This window comes from Notamacropus eugenii, chromosome 2 (genome assembly GCF_028372415.1).
Source record: "Notamacropus eugenii isolate mMacEug1 chromosome 2, mMacEug1.pri_v2, whole genome shotgun sequence".
Classification (NCBI taxonomy): domain Eukaryota; kingdom Metazoa; phylum Chordata; class Mammalia; order Diprotodontia; family Macropodidae; genus Notamacropus; species Notamacropus eugenii.
The window spans coordinates 423,179,260-423,200,795 of record NC_092873.1 but is presented as its reverse complement, the minus strand read 5'-3'; the positions used below and the strand labels follow the sequence as shown (position 1 = coordinate 423,200,795).

Below are 21,536 nucleotides of genomic sequence, written 5' to 3'. Positions count from 1 at the left end.
CTAAAGCCTTTCAAAATTGTTTTTTTAAAAAAATAGTGTAATTATTGTATAAATTATTCTCTTAGTTCTCACTTCACTATTATATTAGTTCATAGGAACTTTCCTAATTTTCTCTGAAAACAATTTATTTCATCATTCTTATGGTGCAATAATATTACATTCACCTAGCATAATTTATTTAGCTCATTTTCAAAAGGTGAGTTTCCAGTTTTTGCTACTGTAAAAAGAGCTGCTGTAAATATTTGTGTACATATGGATCCTTTTCCACTTTCTTTGTTCTCTTTGAGGGGTGTATGCCTAGTAGTGGTATGACTGAGTCAAAGGGGCATAGTTCTAAATCACTCTAGGGTGCTTTAACAACTACTCCATCAGCAGGTCATTAATGTGCTTATTTCACTGTAGCTGCATCAGCATCTGTCATTTTCCTTTGTTGTCATCTTTGCCAACCTGATGAGTATGAGGTAGAACCTCAGAGTTGCTTTAATTTTAATTTCTCTATTTATAATTTGAAGCATTTTTTTTTTTGATATGGCCTTACTTTCTTCCCATGAGAACTGCCTCTTCACAATCCTTAGTTTGTTATGTTTCTTGGAGAGGAAGAGCTTCAGCAGATAAACCTGTTCAGGTGTTTTCCCTGTTATTTCTGTTCTAGCTGCTTTTATTTGCAAAAACCTTTTAAATTTACCTTTAAATTTACATGCATTATCTTTTTATCTTTTGTAATCCTTTTTACTTCTCCTTTAATTGTGATTTCTTCCCGTATCTACTGATTGAAAATTGAATTTGCAATCCTCTTAATTGACTTACGATGGTGACCTTTCCATTTAAGTCATTCTGTCGATTTGGAGTTCACATTGTTGTGTCTGTGGTGAGATGTTGATCTATACCAAATTTTTGACAGACTGCTTTCCAGTTTTCTAAGCAGTTTTTGTGAGATGAATCCTCAATTTGGTAACTGGAATCTTTAGATTTTACCACACTCTGTGCTACTGTGTTTGCTTCTGTTATGTTGCATTATTAATATGTTCCACAGATTGATTTATCTATTTTTTAACCAGTACCAAATCATTTTGATGATTTCTCTTTTTTCCTAATGTGGTTTAAGAATTGTGAGGCTTTTTCTTAACCACTTCTTTTCATTTCTTCCTTTGAGATTCTTGACCTTTTGTTGTTCTGGATGACTTGCTGTTATTTTTTGTTTTTCTAGTGCTATAAAAATAATCCTTTGGTAATTTCATTGGTACATCCCTGAAAAAATGAATTTAGGTAGTATTTGTCTTCTTTATTGTATTGGCGTGAACTACCAAAAAGCATTTAGTCTTTCTTCAATTATTTAGGTCTATATTTCTGTAAAGAGTATTTAGTAGTTGATTTATATAGTTCCAGTGAGTGTTGTGGTAGATATTCCCACATTTTTATAAATTCTGTAGATAATATAAAATTTCTCTTACAGGAATGCTAGTGATTTATGTGTACTTATTTTACACTGGATGACTAGTTTTCAGTTACATGAGGTCCTTTCTACTTTTGTTTTTATGAAGTTTCCCCCACCCCCAACTCATTCTGTATAACTTAGAAAAATACCTTTTGTTGTGCCTTTCAGTTTTAATATATCGCTATATTATGCTGTTTATTGTGATAGGAAATTTTCATGGTAGAACATGTAGATTTGTGAAAACTAATGTGGATAGTTAATGCTATTTAATTTATATCTGGTAAGCCAGCTTATGTGCAGCTGAAAGTCATAAATATGGATGCTGATGGAATTTTTGGATTACTCCGTTATCCTTATGATGCAATTATACTAGCACTTCAGTAAAATAATGACTTCACAGTAGCGTATTTCTTTGACCTTATCTAAATAGGAGTTGGCTCTGCTATTGGTCTTATTTTTGTCTAGAGCACTAAGTAGTGTATCAGAGCAAGCAAGGTTTTAATGTATTTGTCAGAGTTGGGGTTGAGATTAAAATTAGGATTGGGGAATACATTTACACACAGAATTTCATTTAAAAGATAGAACTCTAATGTACCAATTGCAAAAAAATATTTTGTTCTTTTAATGGTGTCTTCTTTAATTTTTGTTGTCTACTTCCTTTCTCATAGTTTCTGGACTCCATCAAATCAAATTTGTTGAGCCAGTGAGAATAGTGTGTTTGGAAGGGTCCTGATTGTGGAGTCAGGTGGCCTAGATTTTAGTGCTAATTCTAGTAATAAGTAGTTGTGGACTATGGCCAAGTCACTTGTGTTTTTCTGACCTGTAGAAACTTAGAGTTGAGAGAATCTCAAACAGAGGTTGTGTAGTCCAGCCCTATACCTGACAGCCTATAGCTCTACAATAACTGAGATGGTCATTAACTGGGTGTCAGTGATAGGAAATTTACTGCTTTCCTAGATAGTGAGTACAATTTTGGACAACTTTAATACTTAGAAAATTTTCCTGACGATCAGAAATCTTTCTTCAGCTTTTACCCAATGCTTTTAGGGTTCAAACAGAAAACTCCAGAATCATAGGATTCAGTGCTAGAAAGAGCCTTAACGATTCATTCTAATCCTCTCATTTTATAGCTGTCATGGGTAAAAATTCCAGGAGATAAAGTTCTGGGTAATATAAATTAATTTATTAATAGACTAGCCAATAATAAATTAATGGTCAATGATTTCTCTCAGTAACCAAAGTTCCTTGGAGAGTGGCGGCGGCAGTGGGGGAGGGGGGAAGGTCAGCTGAGAATGTAGCCTGATCATGAAGTATGAGTCTCCTTCATGACCTGGGTCACTCTAAGGGGGGGGGGGGGGGTGTCGGGAGAACCTGTGTCCTTCTACGTCTCTAGGTGTGGCCTATTGACTGAGTCCAAGTTTTATAGAACAAATCCTTTTATTAAAGGGATTTGTTCTGTGAAGTTTGGATTCAATCAAAGGGCCACACTTCAGGACTCAAAGGGCCATACTTCAGGACCCAAAGGGCCATACTTCAGGACCCAGATGGCCACATGTGACCTCTAGCTCTAATGAAGGGGAGAGTAAGGATAGGAGATCTTTCCGCAGGGGAAGGACCTAAACCAAACTGAATCCTGTTTATTCTATAGGCTAGATGCCTTGGAGCTGGAATGCTTATGACATTGTTTAGCCAAGGAAAGACTTCTCTTTAAGCTAGTCTTCAGTCAGTAGGAAATATCACAAACTATTGTTAATAATTAAATAATACATTAAAATTAATTTCTCTCAGAGTAGGAAAATTAAGGATATAAATAAGTGACCTGTTAAAGGTTACACAAATAAGTAGAGATTTAAACTCAAGTCCTCTGGCTCTGAATCTGGTGATTTTTTTTTTTTTAACCACCCTCACTGTGTTATACTGCTATCATAATCCTTTTTCAACACAGTAGTTCTTTAAATACTTGAAGATAGTCTAATTCCATCTTTCCTCCTCCTTTTATCATACATCCTTTGATGATTGATTTATTGGGAAATGACTCTTGTTCAAGACCTTATAGGTCTTTAATATGAGACCTTTATTAGATAAATTTGCTATAAAAATTTTTGTTAGAGGGATTTTTTTTTTTTTTTAGGAGGGATGAGAATTGATTTAAGGCTTTGAACATGTAGGATGAACTTAAACTGTGTCCTTGAAAAGTATCTTGCTTTATATGAATTTTTAACATTATTGTATAGGTGATATGCTGCTAAGAGGGAACCGTTTTGTGCACGTCACATAACACATTCTCAATACACTTGAGTCATATATAAGCACATCATGTGAATATTCGTATACCTGAATTTGTGAATAAACTGACTGTAGAACTGTGTTAAAATCTTTGTGATAATCAGCAAAGGAAGCATATTGTATTTACTGGCAATTTATTGAATAACTATTGAGTTAAGAAATGTATTTGTATACCCTTGGAGCTTTTTAGCAAATCCCTTTTACCCTTAAGATTACTCTTAAATGGCAGTCTCTTGACCTTTCAAAGATACAGGTTGCCCTGGTAGGCAGCTCTAAGGTTCCTTTAGTCTCTAAATCTATAGTGCAGTTGTTAGGACCTTTTTTTTTTTTTTTTTTAAATCAGAGCTGTGATTTCAGTGGTGTAAGTAACCTCCAGTGTAGGGTTTTCTTAACCGAGGTAGATTGTCAACTTCTCTACAAAATGTAGTCTTAGGGAATATCCTGAAAGGTTAATTGTTTTGACCAAGGTCATACAACTCTTATGTGTTGGAAGTGGGATTTGTTGACATCTTCCTGATTCTGAGCGAAGCTTTCCACTATACTGCACTGCTTGTCTTAGTATGTACATTTACTGATAAAATTTTAGTCTAGAGGACTGCTGCTACTATTACATATTTCCTGACAGAGAAGTGATGGACTTAAAATGTAGAATGAGAGACATTTTTGGGTGTGGACAACATGGTAATTTGTTTAACTATATTGTGTATACATGTGAAAGGGGTTTTCTTTTTTCTTTTTAATTGAATAGTGAAGTGAACGAGAGATTATAAATGTTTGTAAATACATATGTATGTATTTTAGACCTCTTTCCTACAATACAGTGATAAAAATGCATTTGTTCTTTAGAAAAAAGAACTCTTTACTGAGGGGGTCCTGAAATAGAATTCTGTACCTTTATTGTTGAAGGTATAATTCTGAAGCCCAGAATTCCAGGCCATGAAATATTTTGTTTTGTTTTGACTGTGAGGTGTTATATAAATTTGCTCTGTTACTTGACCAACACTATATTTTATCTTTCTTAGCATGAAATGGAAATTGAAGCATATCAAGAGAAACTAATTTGTAAAGAACAGGATCTCAGCTCACTCAAGTCAGAGATGGAGATTTTAAAGTCCAATAAAGAAGAATTAACTAATTCTCTGAAAACTACTAGTAAGATATTAGAAGAATTAAAGAAAACCAAGGTATTTTCCCTGATAATGTTCAACATGTTATATATTAGGGGCATTAATGATATAGTGACACCAATATGAGTATTTGGTTTATGTTGACTTTACAGAGTTGAAGTTTAAATGTGTCCTGCTTTTCTCTTAACTTTATAATAACTCATGCTCAGAGCGCTACTATTGAAGTCATAGGCTATGTTGCTGACGAGACTGATAAGTGATTAGTTATCTTTTTTAGCTATCTTTTCTGTGCACATGTAAACATGTGACAACTTTTCTCCCTGAGTTCTGTTGAAAGGAGATTAAGGAGCTGTGGAGATGATTGAGAAGGAGTTGGAATGGATATGACATTGTTTAACCAGGGAAGGACTTCTCTTTAAGCTAGTTTTTAGACAGGTACGAAATATCACAAATTATTGCTAATAATCAAAAGATACAACATTAAAATCAATTTCTCTCAGAGTTGGAGAATTAAGGATATAAATAAGTGATCTGTCCGAGGTCACACAAATAAGTTGGGATTTAAACTCAAGTCCTCTGGCTCTGAATCTGGTGATTTTTTTTTTTTTTTTTAACCACTTACCGTATCATACTGCTATCATAATCCTTTTTCAACATAAATATTTCCCAGAGCTTCCCAACCAGTTGCTTGTGATATACCAGTAAATCTCATAACCTTATTGCTAGACCTATTACTAAGTCAGTTCCTTCAGTTTTATCCTTAGTGTTTGAGGCATATGTGGAGATAACCAGGTCAGTACCTCATACTTTCAGCTCTTTCCTATATATGTTCCCATCGTAAGACAATGGATAAGGTCATGTAATCCTAGTCTAGGGATTTTTTATTGTGAAAAATATTATAGTAAATGACTCAGTAATCCCTCACTTTTAGAGGAAAAGTTATTGTGAATTAGTTAAGTGGCAGAATTAAATATTTAAAAAAAAATTCTTGAAATTTCAGATGTATAGGAATTTAAGCCAGAATAATGAAATATTTGTTTTCTTAAAATTTTTTTAAACATTAATAATTTCAATGCTAGAAAAGGACCTTAGAGGTTATTTTAATCCCTACTTAAATAAGAATATTCTCTTAGTGCATTCTTGACAAGTTGTCATCCAGTTTCTTTTTGAATAATTACACTTTCTTGTAGCTCTAAATTTTGGGAAATGTTTCCTGCTCATTGTACCTATTCACAATGACACTATTATTAGGCTTTAAAATACTTAAAAACTTGTTACCCGTCAGTCTTCCATATACTAAAACTTCCATTTAGTATATGATTTTTAGTTGTGGCCTACTGTAGTTCCTTTAGATATATCATTCGATCCGGATCCTTGTGGCAGAGAGTTGCAAAATCCTAGGTTTTTATCCCTACTTCCACCGGGAGTTCAGTACCTGGCTCAATGTTCCTTTCTATTGCAACTTGTGCCCTTATGACAAAGGAGTTAAGGTAACATCTCTTTCTTCTTTCCTCACATATTGCCTTTAACAATTTTCTTGGATTTATATCTGTAAGTTTCATTCATGAATCATTTGTTATGCAATTAATCCAGTGGTGAATATTTAATTTATGTCATGTGATTATAGATTCAGAGGATCTTGGAGGTTCCCCCAGCCATTTAGAACTAAAGGATCACTACTTAAAACTTGTATCTACCTTCATGTCTTAATATATATAGTTCTAGTTATTAAATACACCGAAACTGGCAAATTCAACATGTTGTTTATATTTCTAGGTTGTGAAATGGTTAGACTTACGTTGAAGAATCATTTGGAAAAGTTAGCCAGTGAGGTAGTTGGTTTCTTAGATCTGAAGAAAAGCTAGTCTTTAAAATCATTACAAAATGTAATGATTCTTGTTGTTATGTACCATTGGTGAGATAGTGTGGTGGCATAAAGTGTAGCATAGAGAAGGTGGTGAAATGGATGGGAGTAGAGGGACTCAGCTTTGAAGCTTTAGCCACACAAATGGTAGGATGCTTTCATCCAAGTCACTTAACTACAAGCCCTCAGTTACCCCACCTAAAATGAGTGATGATACTCTCTGTTGGGGATGCCCATCTCACAGTGCTGTTGTAAAGGGGGCAATTTGCAAACCATAAAATGTGAGTTTTCATTGCCATTGGAATCCATTGAAGACACTTTCTGTAGGTACAGAGACATTATTTAAGTGTACGAGGTTTTAACCAGAAGTGCTTTTGTTTTGCAGGCAGATAATACGAAATATGTAACCCAGCTGAAGAAGGAGAATGAAAATGCTAGAGGAAAAATACAGTTGTTGATCAAAACCTGTAAACAACTAGAGAATGAAAAGGAAACATTACAGAAAGAAATTATTGACCTTGAAGCTCCACAAGAGAATAAGAAACAAAGTAGGCATGATAATTAGAGGAATAATAGCCAGAATTTTTTTTTCCAACAGAAATGGCTCATTTAAAGCATGGTAGTATTTGAGACGTGTCACTTTGTTATTCAACAATAGAATAATTCATATTCTTCTGAATTTTTCAAATTTTCTATTAAGAGCAAACCGGCTTTTTCATGTTGTAATAACTGTGACCTTCAGATTCAACAAAATTAAGTCTTCAATTTGTGCAAACATTGTGCTAGGAAACAAGGATGAAAAGCTATATCCTGCCTGCCTTTGAGGAGCTTTCAGCCTACTAGGGGGAGTGTAGCATGTTTTATATACGTATATAGTAAAGTATAATGCATGGTAAAGAGTCTGATGGAGGAGGGTAAGATAAAGGTATTTACAAAGTGTTAGAAAATTTGATATGGAAGACCACTTGCCCCAAAATCACAGGAAACAGGCTGAGATATATATTGGAAGGAGAGAGTAACTTAGTGACCTTGGTAGTCTGAAACATAGAGTTCATGAAGGGAAGCATTGTGATTTAATACTGAAAAGTTAGGTTGGTTCCAAATCATCAGGGCCTTAAATACCAAGGCTGACCTATTTGTTGGTAACCGCAGAAGATTTTTGAGCATGAGAGTAATGTGGTCAGACTTGTGCAAATAATAAAGGTAGAGTAAAGCAGGTGAGATTGAAGGCAGAGAGATCATTGAGGAAAGGGGCAGGTGAGACTGATGACAGGATTTGGCTACTGTGTGGGCATGGTGACAGAGGTTTAGGCACAAGGACTGGGGAGAAATAAAGGACAGTAGTCTTAAGTAAAAATACCATCAAGGAAAAAAGTTTTTTTTTTTTTAAGGTGACCTGTGTGGAAAGAGTGAGTAGATAAAGGCCTACCTTACATTTAATAACGAGATTAGAATCTGTACTGTGGATAGCTTTGCCTTCTCCTAAAACTTTCACATACCTGCCCATCCATCCATCCATGACTCAACTGAGCAAGGTTTTATGTGTGACCATGATCACTGGTGAATGTGTTCCTTCAGCAGTACACTGAGCTAACAGGTCACCTATGTCAGGACTGTTTCTTCCATCTCCTTTTGATCATTTCTTTACTTATTGTCATTGTTAGCAGAAGGTATGGATAGAGAAAGTGGGAAGTGAAATTCATAGTCATTAATTTGACTTTGTAAGTACCCCTGGGAAAAAGTATTTTCGCGGAGGGGAGTCTGCTTTGTTTAGCTAAGATCATATGTTGAGTTGGATCTAACATAATCAGGCCATTACATGTACATTTTCAAACATAATCAGGAGCTTGTCTAATCTGTATTAAAATGTATTTTAATAGTTATAATTTTGTCCTAAGGTCACCTGTTTAAATGTTAGTGATTTGTACTAACAATTACAACCTCTTTAGTTACTTAACTATGATATGACATTTCTTTTTAAACAGATAATGCTCCGGATGTCAATGTAGAAGAACTGATAGCTGAGGTGAAAGAACTGAAAGAAACTATTGAAGAAAAAAATAAAGAGACTGATGAATACTTGGATAAGTATTGCAGCCTTCTTGTTAGTTATGAAAAGCTGGAAAAAACTAAAGAGATGTTAGAAGCACAGGTCACTGTCCTGAATTCTCTGCAAGAAAAGCTTCCCTCTCAGACTTCTCCTTTGCTAAGCTCAGTTGATTCAATACATTCTCCAAGTCCTCCTGTCACTGACAAGAAGACATTAGCCAGTCAAAGTAAAGTCTCAAGCAAGAGACGAAGGTCTTGTGGTGCCAAAGAAAGTGATGGAGGATCAGTGCCATCTACACCGGAGACTTTTACTAAAAGGATCAAAAAAGGAATGACCCCAAAAGGTGTTGCATGCCTCTCACTCGGCTTGGAGAACACTGACTATGAGCCAGAAGGACTACCAGAGGTGGTGAAGAAAGGTAACTCTTTATTTCTGAAATAGCTTCTCTCTTTTCCTAATGTGTGAAGTAAAATCCTTTCTCTGACAGTATATAGTCTCTAGAGCATTTATGGATATTACTATATAATTTGGCCTGTATCGCTTGTAAATGAAATTGGCCTAGACTCTTCCTGCCTTTTTTTGTGATAGATAAACCTTCATGGCAGAGTACATGAAAGGTAGGTTGATTTGAATAACTAAATAAAAATAGTGCTTGGGATTAAAAAGCTACAGCTTTTAATCTCTTTCTGAATTTCAGTTCCAGGAACTTTCCTATAAGCCATAGTAACTTTGATATCTTAATTACCTGCCATTTAGAAACTAGGTGTGCCAGTTTGAGAGTATTAGTGATATCCTCACCTAATATCCCTACTAGGCCTTTTATATTTTCTTTCGTTTTAGCCCTGTGTGTAAGTCATAAATAGCTTATCCTGTAAAGTATCTTATTAAAGAACAGGAAGTACCTTTAAAAAAAAAGTTAAAAATACTCTGTCATTGTGCCCAGATGGCCAAGAGAAAACTGGTCATTTTAGCTGAAAGTCATAAATATGACTTTTAGTTAATCAGTGACTATTTAGTACTTACTATATACCAGGCACATAGGTACTGGGGATACAAAGGCAAAAGTGACAGTTCCTGGCCTTAAGGAGCATTTTGTACACAGCAGACAGGTGATTTGGGAACAGGGGGCCCCCCCAGCTGCTGTCTGGGACGAGGATGGGGCTCATGGAGAAGGCAGTACGTAAGCTGAGGCGTGAAGGAAAAAGGCCTGAGAGATGGCAGTGATAGAATGCATTTCAGGTATGGGTTATAGGACTGAGAAAGAGGGTCAGTTATGCTGAGAGACCTTAACTTTTTTTTTTTTTTTTTTGAGATGGAGCTTAAGCACCACCTTCTAAAACAATGACTATTTAATTCCGATTTCCCCCCAACTTCTAGTGCTCCTTTCCCCACTAACTGCATCGTATTTAACTTTGTATTTACTCTGAATATAGTTATCACACTTCCAATTAATATATATGTGTGTGAATACACATCCAATTAATATATAAGCTCCTTGAAAATAGAGAGTGTTTCATTCCTTGGTTTATATCCCTAGTATATAGCACAGGTGCTTGTTAAATATTTTAAATTGATTTATGTGTATATTATTCTGATTTTCCTTTCTTCACTGTGTGTTAGTCCATACAAAGCCTCCTAATATTTCTTTATATTCCTACTATTCATTGACCCTTTTAAAAATTGTTTGTTGATTATTAATAGCATGATCATATTTTATTACATTGGCATGCCACAGTTTGTTCAGCCATTTCACAGTGGTTGGGCATAAAGCTTTGTTTACGGCTTTTTGGTGCCACAAAATGTGCCGCTTTGAATATTTTGCTGTATACGGTATCTTTCTATTATTAACCTTCAGGTATATGCTCAGTGGCGTGAGCGTTAGGTTAATGGTGAACAGTCTGTTGTTTAGTTGGAGGTAGTTAATGCTATAATCACTGGGGACCACTTAAGTTTGTGGCTTTCGTTCATCTTCTACTCACAAATAATGGGTTCTGCTCTTTCTTTTTCTCCTACTTTCATTTTTTTCTTTCTTCCTTGACTGTGCCTTAACCCAAAGCATGGCGTTGTCCCTAAGGCTGCAGAACTGATGATGACTCGGTGATTTTTTTACCTCATTTCTTGTCAGAATCTTCATGACACATACATGTGAATGTGCGCTTCCCTCTAATCTTTTTAATTCTTTGTGAAGGAAAATCTTATTTGAGGAATTTTAAGAAAATTCCCACTAGTAGATCAAAATGCCTATGCCATGTTCTATGGCCAGTGTGAAACGTTCATGAAAATTATCTTTATAATAAATTAACTTTAAATAAATTTAACTTTAATTATTAAATATAATAAATATTTCCTTTCTGAAGATGAATATTATTTTCAACTCTAGGTTAGAATAAGCCTTACTATTTCTATCTTATTTCTAAGATTTCTATCTTATCAAAACCAGCCATATGTTAAAAGCAAACTTGTGTCACAGGATTTGCTGATATCCCCACTGGAAAAACAAGCCCTTATGTCCTTCGGAGAACAACCCTGGCCAGGAGGACCAGCCCCCGTCTGGCTGCACAGAAGTTATCACCTCCTTCTCTGAATCTACCTAAGGAACAGTCAGAAAATCTTGGTGAGACCTCCAAACCAACAGCTGGTGGCAGCAGATCACAAAAGGTACCTGACTACTGTGCATAGTGCTTTTGTCTGAAATCATAGGAAATTCATGCATGTCATTTAGGGGAGAATCTGACACTATACTGTCCAACTCCTCTTGGCTTTTAATGTCTGACCCTGCCTGTACTGTGGTGTAAATAAATTGGTAAGGATAACCCAGTGAAAACGCCTAAGGAAAACATTGTCCTGTTATTATTATGCAGACAAATCTTTGACCATGTAGGATACTGCAATGCTTTGTGTAAATAGTTAATAAGAAATAGCATTACCTCAGACTCCCAAAGGAGATGGCGAGAAAAAGATTTCTAAGTTAGTAATGAGGACTTTGGGGCAGCTAGGTGGCACGGTGGATAGAGCACTGGGCCCGGAGTCAAGAAAACCTGAGTTCAGATTTAGCCGCTGACACTTACTAGCCACGTGACCCTGGACAAATCAGTTAACCAGCCTTCTTTGCCTTGGCTTCCTCATCTGGAAAGTGAGCTGGAGAAGGAAAGGGCAAACCCCACTCCATTATCTTTGCCAAGAAAACCCCAAATAGGGTCATGAGGAGTTGGACATAACTTAAAACAACTGAACAGCAATGAGGGCTTTGAGGCAAACACTCATAATTTGCTTATTCAAGGCTGCATGTTTGTACTTCAGTATTTTTCAGTACTCAAAATACTGCTTTTACTGAACCAACAAGTCTCTTGATTAGGAGTCTTTGTTCTCATTGAGGTATTTGCAGAGGGTTGTAGACATTTGAATTCTAGCAGAGAAAAAGCACATTATAGCTAAAGGTACTAAGCATAGTCCATGTTTTTCCTGTTCACAAATTAGCATACGTATATTTTTTCAATGTGGCCTTTGAATTTGTCATGTTAAGTCATAGCAGAAAGTGAAATCTTCACCATAGTCCAGAGGAAGGAAAGATGATCCTCTTCTACCCAAAAGCCACACTGTTTGACTAGGCTCCCGTTTATGGCTTACCCTTGTTTGTTTTGCTTATATCAGTGTACTAGAGTTGACTGTGTGAATGTATATGCCTATTTTGTACCCATGATGTCGTGCAGTTTTTCTATATGCAGTGGTAATAATTTGCATAATGTTTTAAGGTTTACAGAGAGACTCAAAAGGAAGGTAGTGGAATTTTTTGTTATTCCCATTTTGTAGATGAGAATACTATTACTCCTAGAGATTGTGATTTGCCCAGCGACATAGCCAGTAAATATCTGAGATATAACTTGAACCTAGATTTCCTGCTTCTACTGTCCATGTACTTTCCTCAGGACCACAATGCCATGTGCATACATAAATGTACAAATAATAGAACTTATTCTCTCTAAGAAACACTGGTGGCATTAATGTTTCCTAGTCTCACATTAATAAGATGAGCTTTTATGTTTTTAGTTTTAGGTGTTTTTTTTAAATCAAATAACAAGCATTTATTTTCTTTCACCCAATCTGCCTTCTTAAATAAGAGACAAAAAGAAAAAAATTCTTTGTAATAAATATGTATAGTTAAGCAAAGCAAATTCCCACATTTCCACTGTCCAAAAATGTATATCTCATTTGGCATCTTTAATTCTCTTTCAGGTGGTGGGCAACATATGTTATTATTTCTTTAACATTATAATTAGTCAGTACATTTTTCTTTATAGTGTTGTATAAATCATTCTAGTTCAACCAACTTCACTTGACATCAATTTCATATAAGTAGTCTGAACACATCCTTTTCATTATTTCTATTTGTTTATTTAATTTAATTTTCATTTTTGAATTCTTTCCTTCTTCCCACTCTCCCACCAGTTAAGACAAGAAAACAAAACTCATTAAAAGTATGTATAGTCATGCAAAACAAATTCCAACATTAGTCACATCCAGAATTAAAAAAAAAAAAAGTATGCTTTATTCTGCACTCTTGAGTCTATCAGCTCTCTGTCTGAAGTTGAACAGCATCTTTCATCTTGAGTCCATAAGAATTATGATTGTTTCTTGTGTTGATCCAAGGTCTTGGTCTTTCGAAACGAATCATCTTTATAATATTGTTGTTATTGCATCCATTCTTTTATAATTCTGCTCCTTTCACCTTGCATTAACTCATACAGCTCTTCCTTGATGTTTTTGAAATTATGCCCTTTATTATTTCTAACTGCACAGTAACACTCCATTATATCCGTATACCAAAATATATTCTGCCATTTCCCAACTAAGGGGTTCCTCTTTTGTTTTCATATCTTTGTCACTGCAAAAAGAGATGATAGCACTTTATAAACCACAAATCCCCCGAATAGTTGTTCTGTCCTCACTACCTCTCCAGATTTACCAAGGATCTCTAAACTGTCAAATCCAGTGGTCATTTTTCAATCCTGATTTACTCTTGACCTCTCTGCAGCATTTGACACTGTTGATTGCCTTCTCTGCCTGGATAATTTTGTCTGTAGGTTTTAGTCACACTGCTCTCTCCTTGTTCCCCCCGCTATCCCCCTGCATCACTTCTCAGTTTTCTTTGCTGATTCCTCATTAGTGTCATGATCACTAACTGTGATCCCTAAAACTGTCAAGGGCCCTCTCCTCTTCACTCTATAATTTTTCATGTGCTGATCTCATCAACTCCCATGAGTGCAGTTATCCCTGTAGATGATTCTCAGGTCTACATATGCAGCTCTTAATCTCTCTCTAGTATCACTACTGCCTTTTGGAGATCTTAATTCAGTATCTCAAATTTAATTGGTCCAAAATAGAACTTGCCTGTCTTTTCTCCAGATCTTCCTTTTTTTTTCCAGTTTCCCAGTTACTGTAAAATGTGTTGCTGTACAAGATTCACAACCTTAATATTATCCTTGACTTCCTTATTCTTACTCCATATATTTAATTAATTGCCAAATCTTGTCATTTCTGTTTTCCATGTATATCTCTTCTCTATATTTACAGCCATCATTTTAACCCTAATTTAACCCTCCTTACTTTTCATCTCAACATTTAAAATAGCATCCTAATTGGTCTCACCTATCATAAGTCTCACCCCAGTTCACTCCATCCTTCATTCAGCTGCCAAGGTGATTTTTCTAGAGCAACTAGGTAGTGCAGTAGGTAGACTACTGGGCTTGGAATAAGGAGGACTTGAGTTTGAATCCTGCTTCAGAGATTTAATAGTTATATGACCAGTGCAAGTCATGCAATGTCTATTTGATGATCCTCTGTTCCCTCATTTTACAAATGAAAAAAATTAGCAGCACCTCCCTCCCAGGTTGTTGGGAAGATTAAATTGAAACCATTTTGCAAACTTTAAAGTGCTGTGCAGGTCACCTACTGTTCTTATAGTATAGGTTGACTCTATGAGCTTCAGTGGTGTTCTTCCTTTAGGTTTAAATACCATCTCCCTTTGGCATTTAAAGCTCTTCATAAAGTGGCCTTTTCTTACTTTATTAGTGTTCTTACAATTCACTCCCATCTGTGTTCTCTGATCTACTGACATTGGCTTAGGTGCACAATCTTCCTAATTCACCCAAGCTCATGACTTAGGTGTCATCTTTACTCTTTTTTCCCTCACTTCTTAAATCTAGTCCTTTGACAAGTTATATACTATCTTTGTAACACCTCTACTGTATGACCCCTTAGACACTGCCCTTACCCTGGTACTAGCCTTTAACACCTCATTCTTTTGATTATTGTAATAGCCTGCTGATTGGTCTCCTTGCTTTCTGTCTCCTCAGTCTATTCTATCTTTTACTTAGTTGTGAAAGTGATCTTCCTGAAAGTCTGATCATGTCACTCCCCGACTCAGTAAACTTGAATGTTTCCCTGTCACCTCCAGAATCAAATATAAAATATTTTGTCTCTTGACTTCTGAAGCTCTTCCTAACCTAGTCCCTTCCTACCTTTCCAGTCTTCTTACTCTCATCTTCATACTGTATAATACAGTGATGGTGGCACAAGATACTCCCTCTCTTGATTGACCATTTTCACTGGCTATCCCCATGCCTTGAAGGCTCTCCCTCTTCCATTTCAGTCTTATAGTTTTCCTGCCTTCTTTCAGGCCTCTGCTCAAATCCTGCCTTCTGTAAGAAGCCTTTGCTGGGGCCTCTTTAAACCTAGTGCCTTCTCACCCAGTTATCCAGTTTATTCCATCTATATCTTGTTTGAACATAGTTGTTGGCAAGCTTTTCCCCCCTTAGAGAGTAACTTGAGGACAGGTAATTTCTTTGTGCCCCCAACATGGGGCATGGCACCTAGTAGGCACTTAATAAATGCTTCTTAACTGGACTGCAATCCTGATTCCTTTCAGACTAATCTCACATTCCACCTTCTGTAGGAGACCTTTCCCAGTCTACTCCCCACTAATACTTTCCCTTCTCAGGTTAATTATCTGAATTTATATTTACCTTATATATTCCCAGTTATTTTCATGTCTCTCTGCTAATTCCCCCCTCCCATGTCTGTGATGTAAACTTCTTGAGACCAGGTACTTAATTGTTTTCTGCCCTCTTTTTAACTCTAGTACTTTGCACAATTCCTGGTACATTGTAAACGCTTAATGTAAGTGTTTGTTGTTGACTGACTACTCCAAGATATTATCAAGTTGTCACTTGGGTTGTTACTAATCTTTCTCATAGTATTGTTTGTGTATATGTATATATGTGTGTGTGTGTATGTATATATCTGTGTATGAGTGTATATATCAGAAATAGCATAGCCTGTGAAAAATGGCCATATGGTATTTTTCACTTTTCATATGTGTTATTGACTTGATGGCAAAGTTAATTTGAATGTAGCTTCTACAATTTGCTGTCTAAGAAAAAAGCTTTGCACACTAGAGGCCTTCAATCCATATTATTTTCTTTTTCAACTATTTAAGAATTAATAACTGGTTGCAACACATTTACTGCCAAGTGAATTACATAGGCAGAGATCATTTGGTTTGTGGTTTTGTATCCCCAGTCCTTGACCTTACTAGGCATTTTATTTTTGTTTATTCATTTAGTAAATTTTGTTGAATTGAATTGAAAATTTGAAGTAGAAAATGCAGATGATAAGGCATTCTTTTGAAAGTGGACTTTTAAAAAATATCTTGACTCAAACTTCCTTTTAGCTTCTTCCTAGTCATTTTAAAAGATATTGCTGAATGCTTGCCTCTGACAGTGGGATGTATAACAAAGTTTAAAAATACATCAGTATCTATTCTTTAAATATCTATCAAAATATAGTGATAGTTTAGAAATTGACTGTTCTTGGCTCTCCATTTAATTTTTGTAACTGACTTCATGAATGAGAGAATTGATCAGATCAAGCTAATTAAGAAGTGAAATATTGAGTTTGTGTTATAAGCTAATAAGTCTGGCAGCTCTTAGATGATGAAGGATGTCTTTTCAATTCAAGTTCACTAGTTTATTCTCAAACACCTTCCCTAGTAATAAATAAGAATCTAATGAATATATTTTTATAATTTTCTCTTCAAATGAAATTGGGTAGTCCTGACCCACTGTTGGCCTTAAGTTTTAGCATATTGTTTAAATTGTATCTTTCCTACAGCCTGTTCTCCATCGTGATGAGTAAAGTGTCCTTTATGTTGAATTTGAAAAAAAGTCTAGTAAAGCTAATTGACCATTATGGGGAACAAACCTAAAAGGCAAGCTTTAATCAATTACAGATCATCATTTCCGAAACAGGTCATGGGTCACGATTACGGAGAAGTCAACATAAATGTAGCATACGATCTGACTGTTCAGGTGGCTGAGGTTAATGACAGTGTAGTGTTGGTGATCCACTTTACTTTTAGTAAACCCTGAGGTTGTGCCCCATTTGTTTAGAGATCATTGGGATCCCTTATTTCATTTTTATTGCTCCTGTTATTTTTAATAGTAGTTTCTGAATATGATCCCTCTCCTTTCCCTGTCTAGCTATCCCTTTTTACAAAGCATAAGATAGAGTTCAGAAAAATCAGCCAACCACGTATAACCTTTTTTGCTTCGTCTCGCACATCTAAAACGAGATGGGAGGGAGTTTTCTCCCTCCTTCTCACAGGCTGAGAGTATTGTTTGTTTTTAAACTGTTCTTTCAGTTAACATTGCTGGAGTCATTTAGTAGTGATTTACATTTGTGTCAGTCCATAGAAGTCTTACCGCGCTTCTCTGAATGACTAATATTTGTGGTTTCTGATGATGTAGTTGCTTTCCTGTATTCCTGTGTTACAATTTTTCAGTTGGTGGATGCTCTGGTAGCAAGAAACTGGAAACAGAGTGTTGCTAGGAATATTTTGGAGAATATAGGATATATCTTTCTTTCCTTTGGGTTATATATCTTGCCATTGGCTCTGGCTCAAAGCCTGTGGACATTTTGATCACTTTTTTTAAAAGCATGATTCCATATTGCTTTCCTTAGTGGCTGTACCCCTTCGAATCTCTATCAGCAGTATGGGTGTTCATTGTCCTCCCTCCAGCATTGAGAATTTCCATCTTTTGTCATCTTTGCAAATTTGCTAGGTGTGAAACCTTAGAGTTGTTTTTCTTTTTATTATTAGTGATTTGTAGCAATCTTTCATACAGTTGTTAACAGCTTGCAGTTTGTTTCTGAACATTTGGTTTCCTTTGAGCACTGGAAATGGCTTGTGGTTGTGTGTTTGTTCAAATTCCCAATATATCTGAGATATCAGTCTCTAATTGAAGATTCTTTATGTAAAGCTATTTTCTCCCTGTCACTTCTTTTCTAAATTTATGTGGATTGATTTTGTTCCTATCAAAGCTTTTCAGTTTCATGTAACTTTCTTATCTTTTGAGATTACTCCCTGTATTCCATTTTTGGTGAAGAACTCTCTCCTTGCCATGTTTGTGAGAGAGAATAATTGATTTAAAGCTATTTAGGGAACTTAGTTATCTAGTCCAACCCCCTCATTTTACAGTTGGGAAAACTGAGGCCCACAAAAGGTATTTTTGACAAGATCATACAATGTCAGAGCCAGAAAGTTGAACCCTAGATCCTCTAATTCCACATGAAGTGCTTTTGCCACCACGCTGCCTGTACTGAGGTGACTTTTAGCACGTCAACATTTAAACTTGTTTTAAGTATGAATTAGTAGAATTCCTTTTCTTTTTACTTGAACTACATGGTTTATGCCCTGCCTGTTTTAAAAACTGGTGGCAGTTGTACAGCACGGGAAGATTTTTAAATTATTTGATCTTTGGCTTGATTTGTCATAGTGTGTGTGTGTGTGTGTGTGTGTGTGTGTGTGTGTGTGTGTGTGTGTTCATTAGTAACCTACTATGTTCAACGCATATAGACTAGGGAGTAGCCTTTTCCTTTTGCCTTCAACTCCAATTATGTATAGCTTTTATTTGATATTATTCCTTTTTCTTTCTCATCATAAGATACATAAATAGCCCTGATTCTTCCCATCTAAAAACTCTATCCCCCTCTTATCTGCTCAACAGTTCTTTTCAACTCTCAGCTTTTATATTAGACTAGGAATTCTGTGAGGACAGATATGTTTTTCTAGACTCTAGCTTTTGCAAACCTAACAAAATATAAGCATGTTAAACGGTGGAATTGAATTTTAAGAAGCAAGTTCTAATTTAGTACATCAGGGAGAAGTTCTATTCCTGAGAATTGTCATCAGATAGTTGTCTCTCTGACAATGTTTAATCAAATATCTGAATCAACAATAAATGAAGAACACTATACGTTTCTTTACCTTTTCTAATACTTTAAAAATATATATATACTTTGAGGTCAGGCAGCATGTCATTTGTTGTAAATCACTGAAAAGAATTACTAGAGTTTTTGAGTTTAAATATATTATCCTTAGCATTGGATAATGAAAACAGCACTGGATTGGGAGTCAAGTGTTCTGAGGAGCACATGTTGACTTGAAGAGAAAGGGCGGGATTCAAACTCAGATGAAGTCAGTGGATTCCTAAATCCTGGGTTTTTCCCATTACTATGCTACCTCCTCCATTATGCCATACTTTTCTCCTCATTTCTTCCCTGATAAATAAACAACACATACAGTTTCTGCATAGAAAGCGTCTGACAGTTTAAAGTTGTTTGATGTGGCACTTTGTTCTTAATTTTGCAGAAATGTTTATAATCATTAAAACAGATATGTTTCTGTTATAGGCAAAAGATGTCCATCAGCACCAAGCAGAACCTCTTGTGACAGTCATGGAACCTACCACAAGATCTCCTCTTTCTGCAAATAATCTTTCAAAAAAGACTTCTGCTGACATCCCCAAAGAGAATATGAGAACCAAGCAAGTTAGACCTTCCCCAAGCCAACATGCTGCGCCTGAGCAAAGCAAAGAAGAAAACTGTAGAGTTCAATAAATTTTAAAAGGTTTCTATAGTGTATCAGTGCTGAACAACCTAACAAACATTTTAAAAAATACTTCCCATGGAGGTTTTGGTTTAGTCATTCTTACAGTTGAATCTGTGTGTGTGTGTGTGTGTGTGTGTGTGTGTGTGTGGTGTGTGCGTGCGTGCGTGCGTGTGTGTGTTTCAATTGGAAATGTCAGAACAAGAACGATTGTCTTGCCTTTGTGTATCATTCTCATTGTTCTGCCGTGTACAATAATGTAAATAGTTTGGTATAGAGTTATGTGGGAAAGTTGTAAAATATTTCAATTAAATAGGAAATGATGCATTAAACATGCAAAACACATTTTATGTTATATTCATTAATATGACTAATAGTAACAAAAATGTGTATTGTAGCTTTAGTCTATATCAGGAGACATACGAGAGATTTTGAGGAAGGAATTGTAATGACCCATATGTCTACTTGAATAAATAAAAAGAAAACTATGTATTTTAGGAGTAAGTAAAAGGTATGTATAGTTTATTTATAGTAAAATTATGATTTTGGAGTGTCTGTAACTAACATAAATGATTAAAAATAAAAAAATAACATTATTTGTGGAAAGTCATTCTTTCTGTTTGACTCCTGGTGTGGGAAGTGGAGAAATATGACTGTGGGTGAGAATGCTTAGAAATCCTGTTATTATTCAGATAATAAGTATAATGTTAATGTAAAGATCAACCCCTAAAAAAAAACCCAAATTGGTTCTCATTAAGATAAGGGTGGTTGACATTGTCAAAGGCCAACAGAGAAGTGAAAAAGGATAAGGATTTAGTATTTAGTCAATCAATAAATATTGTTATTAAGTGCCTAGTATGAGCCAGGCCCTGGGAATATGAAGAGAGGCAAAAGGTAGTCCTTGCCCTTAAGGAACTCACAGTCTAGTGGGGGAGATGGGCAGGCAGGCAAGCAAGCTGTGTACAGGATAAATAAAAAGACACCAGAATCATGAGGGATTGGAAAAAGGTTTCCTGTAGAAGGTGGGATTTTGGGTGGGATCTGAAGGAAGCCAGGAGGAGAAGATGGGGATGATGGAAAGCATTCCAGGCATGGGGACAGCCAGTGAAAATGCCTAAGCTATGAGGCATCTTGTTCGTGGAAGAGCAAGAAGGTTGGTGTTACTGGATCAAAGATAGAAGGGGTGAACTGATCATTGGTAATTCTGGAAAGAGTAGTTTCAGTTGAATGATGTGGTTGGGAGCCAGACTGGAAATTTAAGGGAACAAGGAAAGAATGTAAAGGTATCAATTGTAGATAACTTTATTTAGGAGATTATCTAGGAAGGGAGAAGAGATAAAGTAGGATAACAGGGATGGGTGGATCAAGTTAGGGTTTTTGAAGGAAGGAGAAAGATTTGGGCATATTTGTAGGTAAGAGGGAAGTAGTAGTTGGAGAGATTGAAGAAGAGAGGGCAGATGATAATGAGGTAGAAATCAGCTGGAGGAGAAAGGATGGAAGGAGATTGCTGGTTTACTTTGGCAGGATATAAGGTCTTGTTTATGAGAAGCAGGTAGAGATAGTGGTAGAAGGCATCCAGAAGATACAAGATGAAGAGGGTAAAAGAGGGGGCTCTTGGCTGATGATCTCAATTTATTTTCAGTGAAATATGAGGCAAGGTTCTCAGTTGAGAGGATAAGGGTCAGGGCAGCTGTGGGAGTTGAGAGAGAGAGAAGTAAAGGTGTGGAAAAGCCACTGGTGAATGATTCAGTTACAGGTTTGTGGAAGGATTGCCTTGATAGTTCCCAGTTGAGATTATGGAATACATTTGTAGGAGATCCAGTCAGCAC

The 21,536-nt window shown here is 35.9% G+C and overlaps 1 protein-coding gene across 5 annotated transcripts in view; it reads left to right on the top strand.

The window, feature by feature from the left end:
• CENPF (centromere protein F) overlaps positions 1-20,303 on the top strand; it is an 86,194-nt gene extending 65,891 nt beyond the window's left edge. For 4 of the 5 annotated variants that reach the window (XM_072647845.1, XM_072647842.1, XM_072647843.1 and 1 more), the window contains 5 exons: positions 4,744-4,905; positions 7,098-7,260; positions 8,698-9,180; positions 11,233-11,420; positions 19,512-20,303. In XM_072647845.1, the coding sequence (XP_072503946.1) occupies positions 4,744-4,905; positions 7,098-7,260; positions 8,698-9,180; positions 11,233-11,420; positions 19,512-19,718 (1,203 nt within the window). In that variant the 3' untranslated portion in view covers positions 19,719-20,303. The remainder of the gene's footprint in view (positions 1-4,743; positions 4,906-7,097; positions 7,261-8,697; positions 9,181-11,232; positions 11,421-19,511) is intronic. The other variant, XR_011975488.1, reaches the window with a different exon arrangement.
• Positions 20,304-21,536: the final 1,233 nt, after the last annotated feature.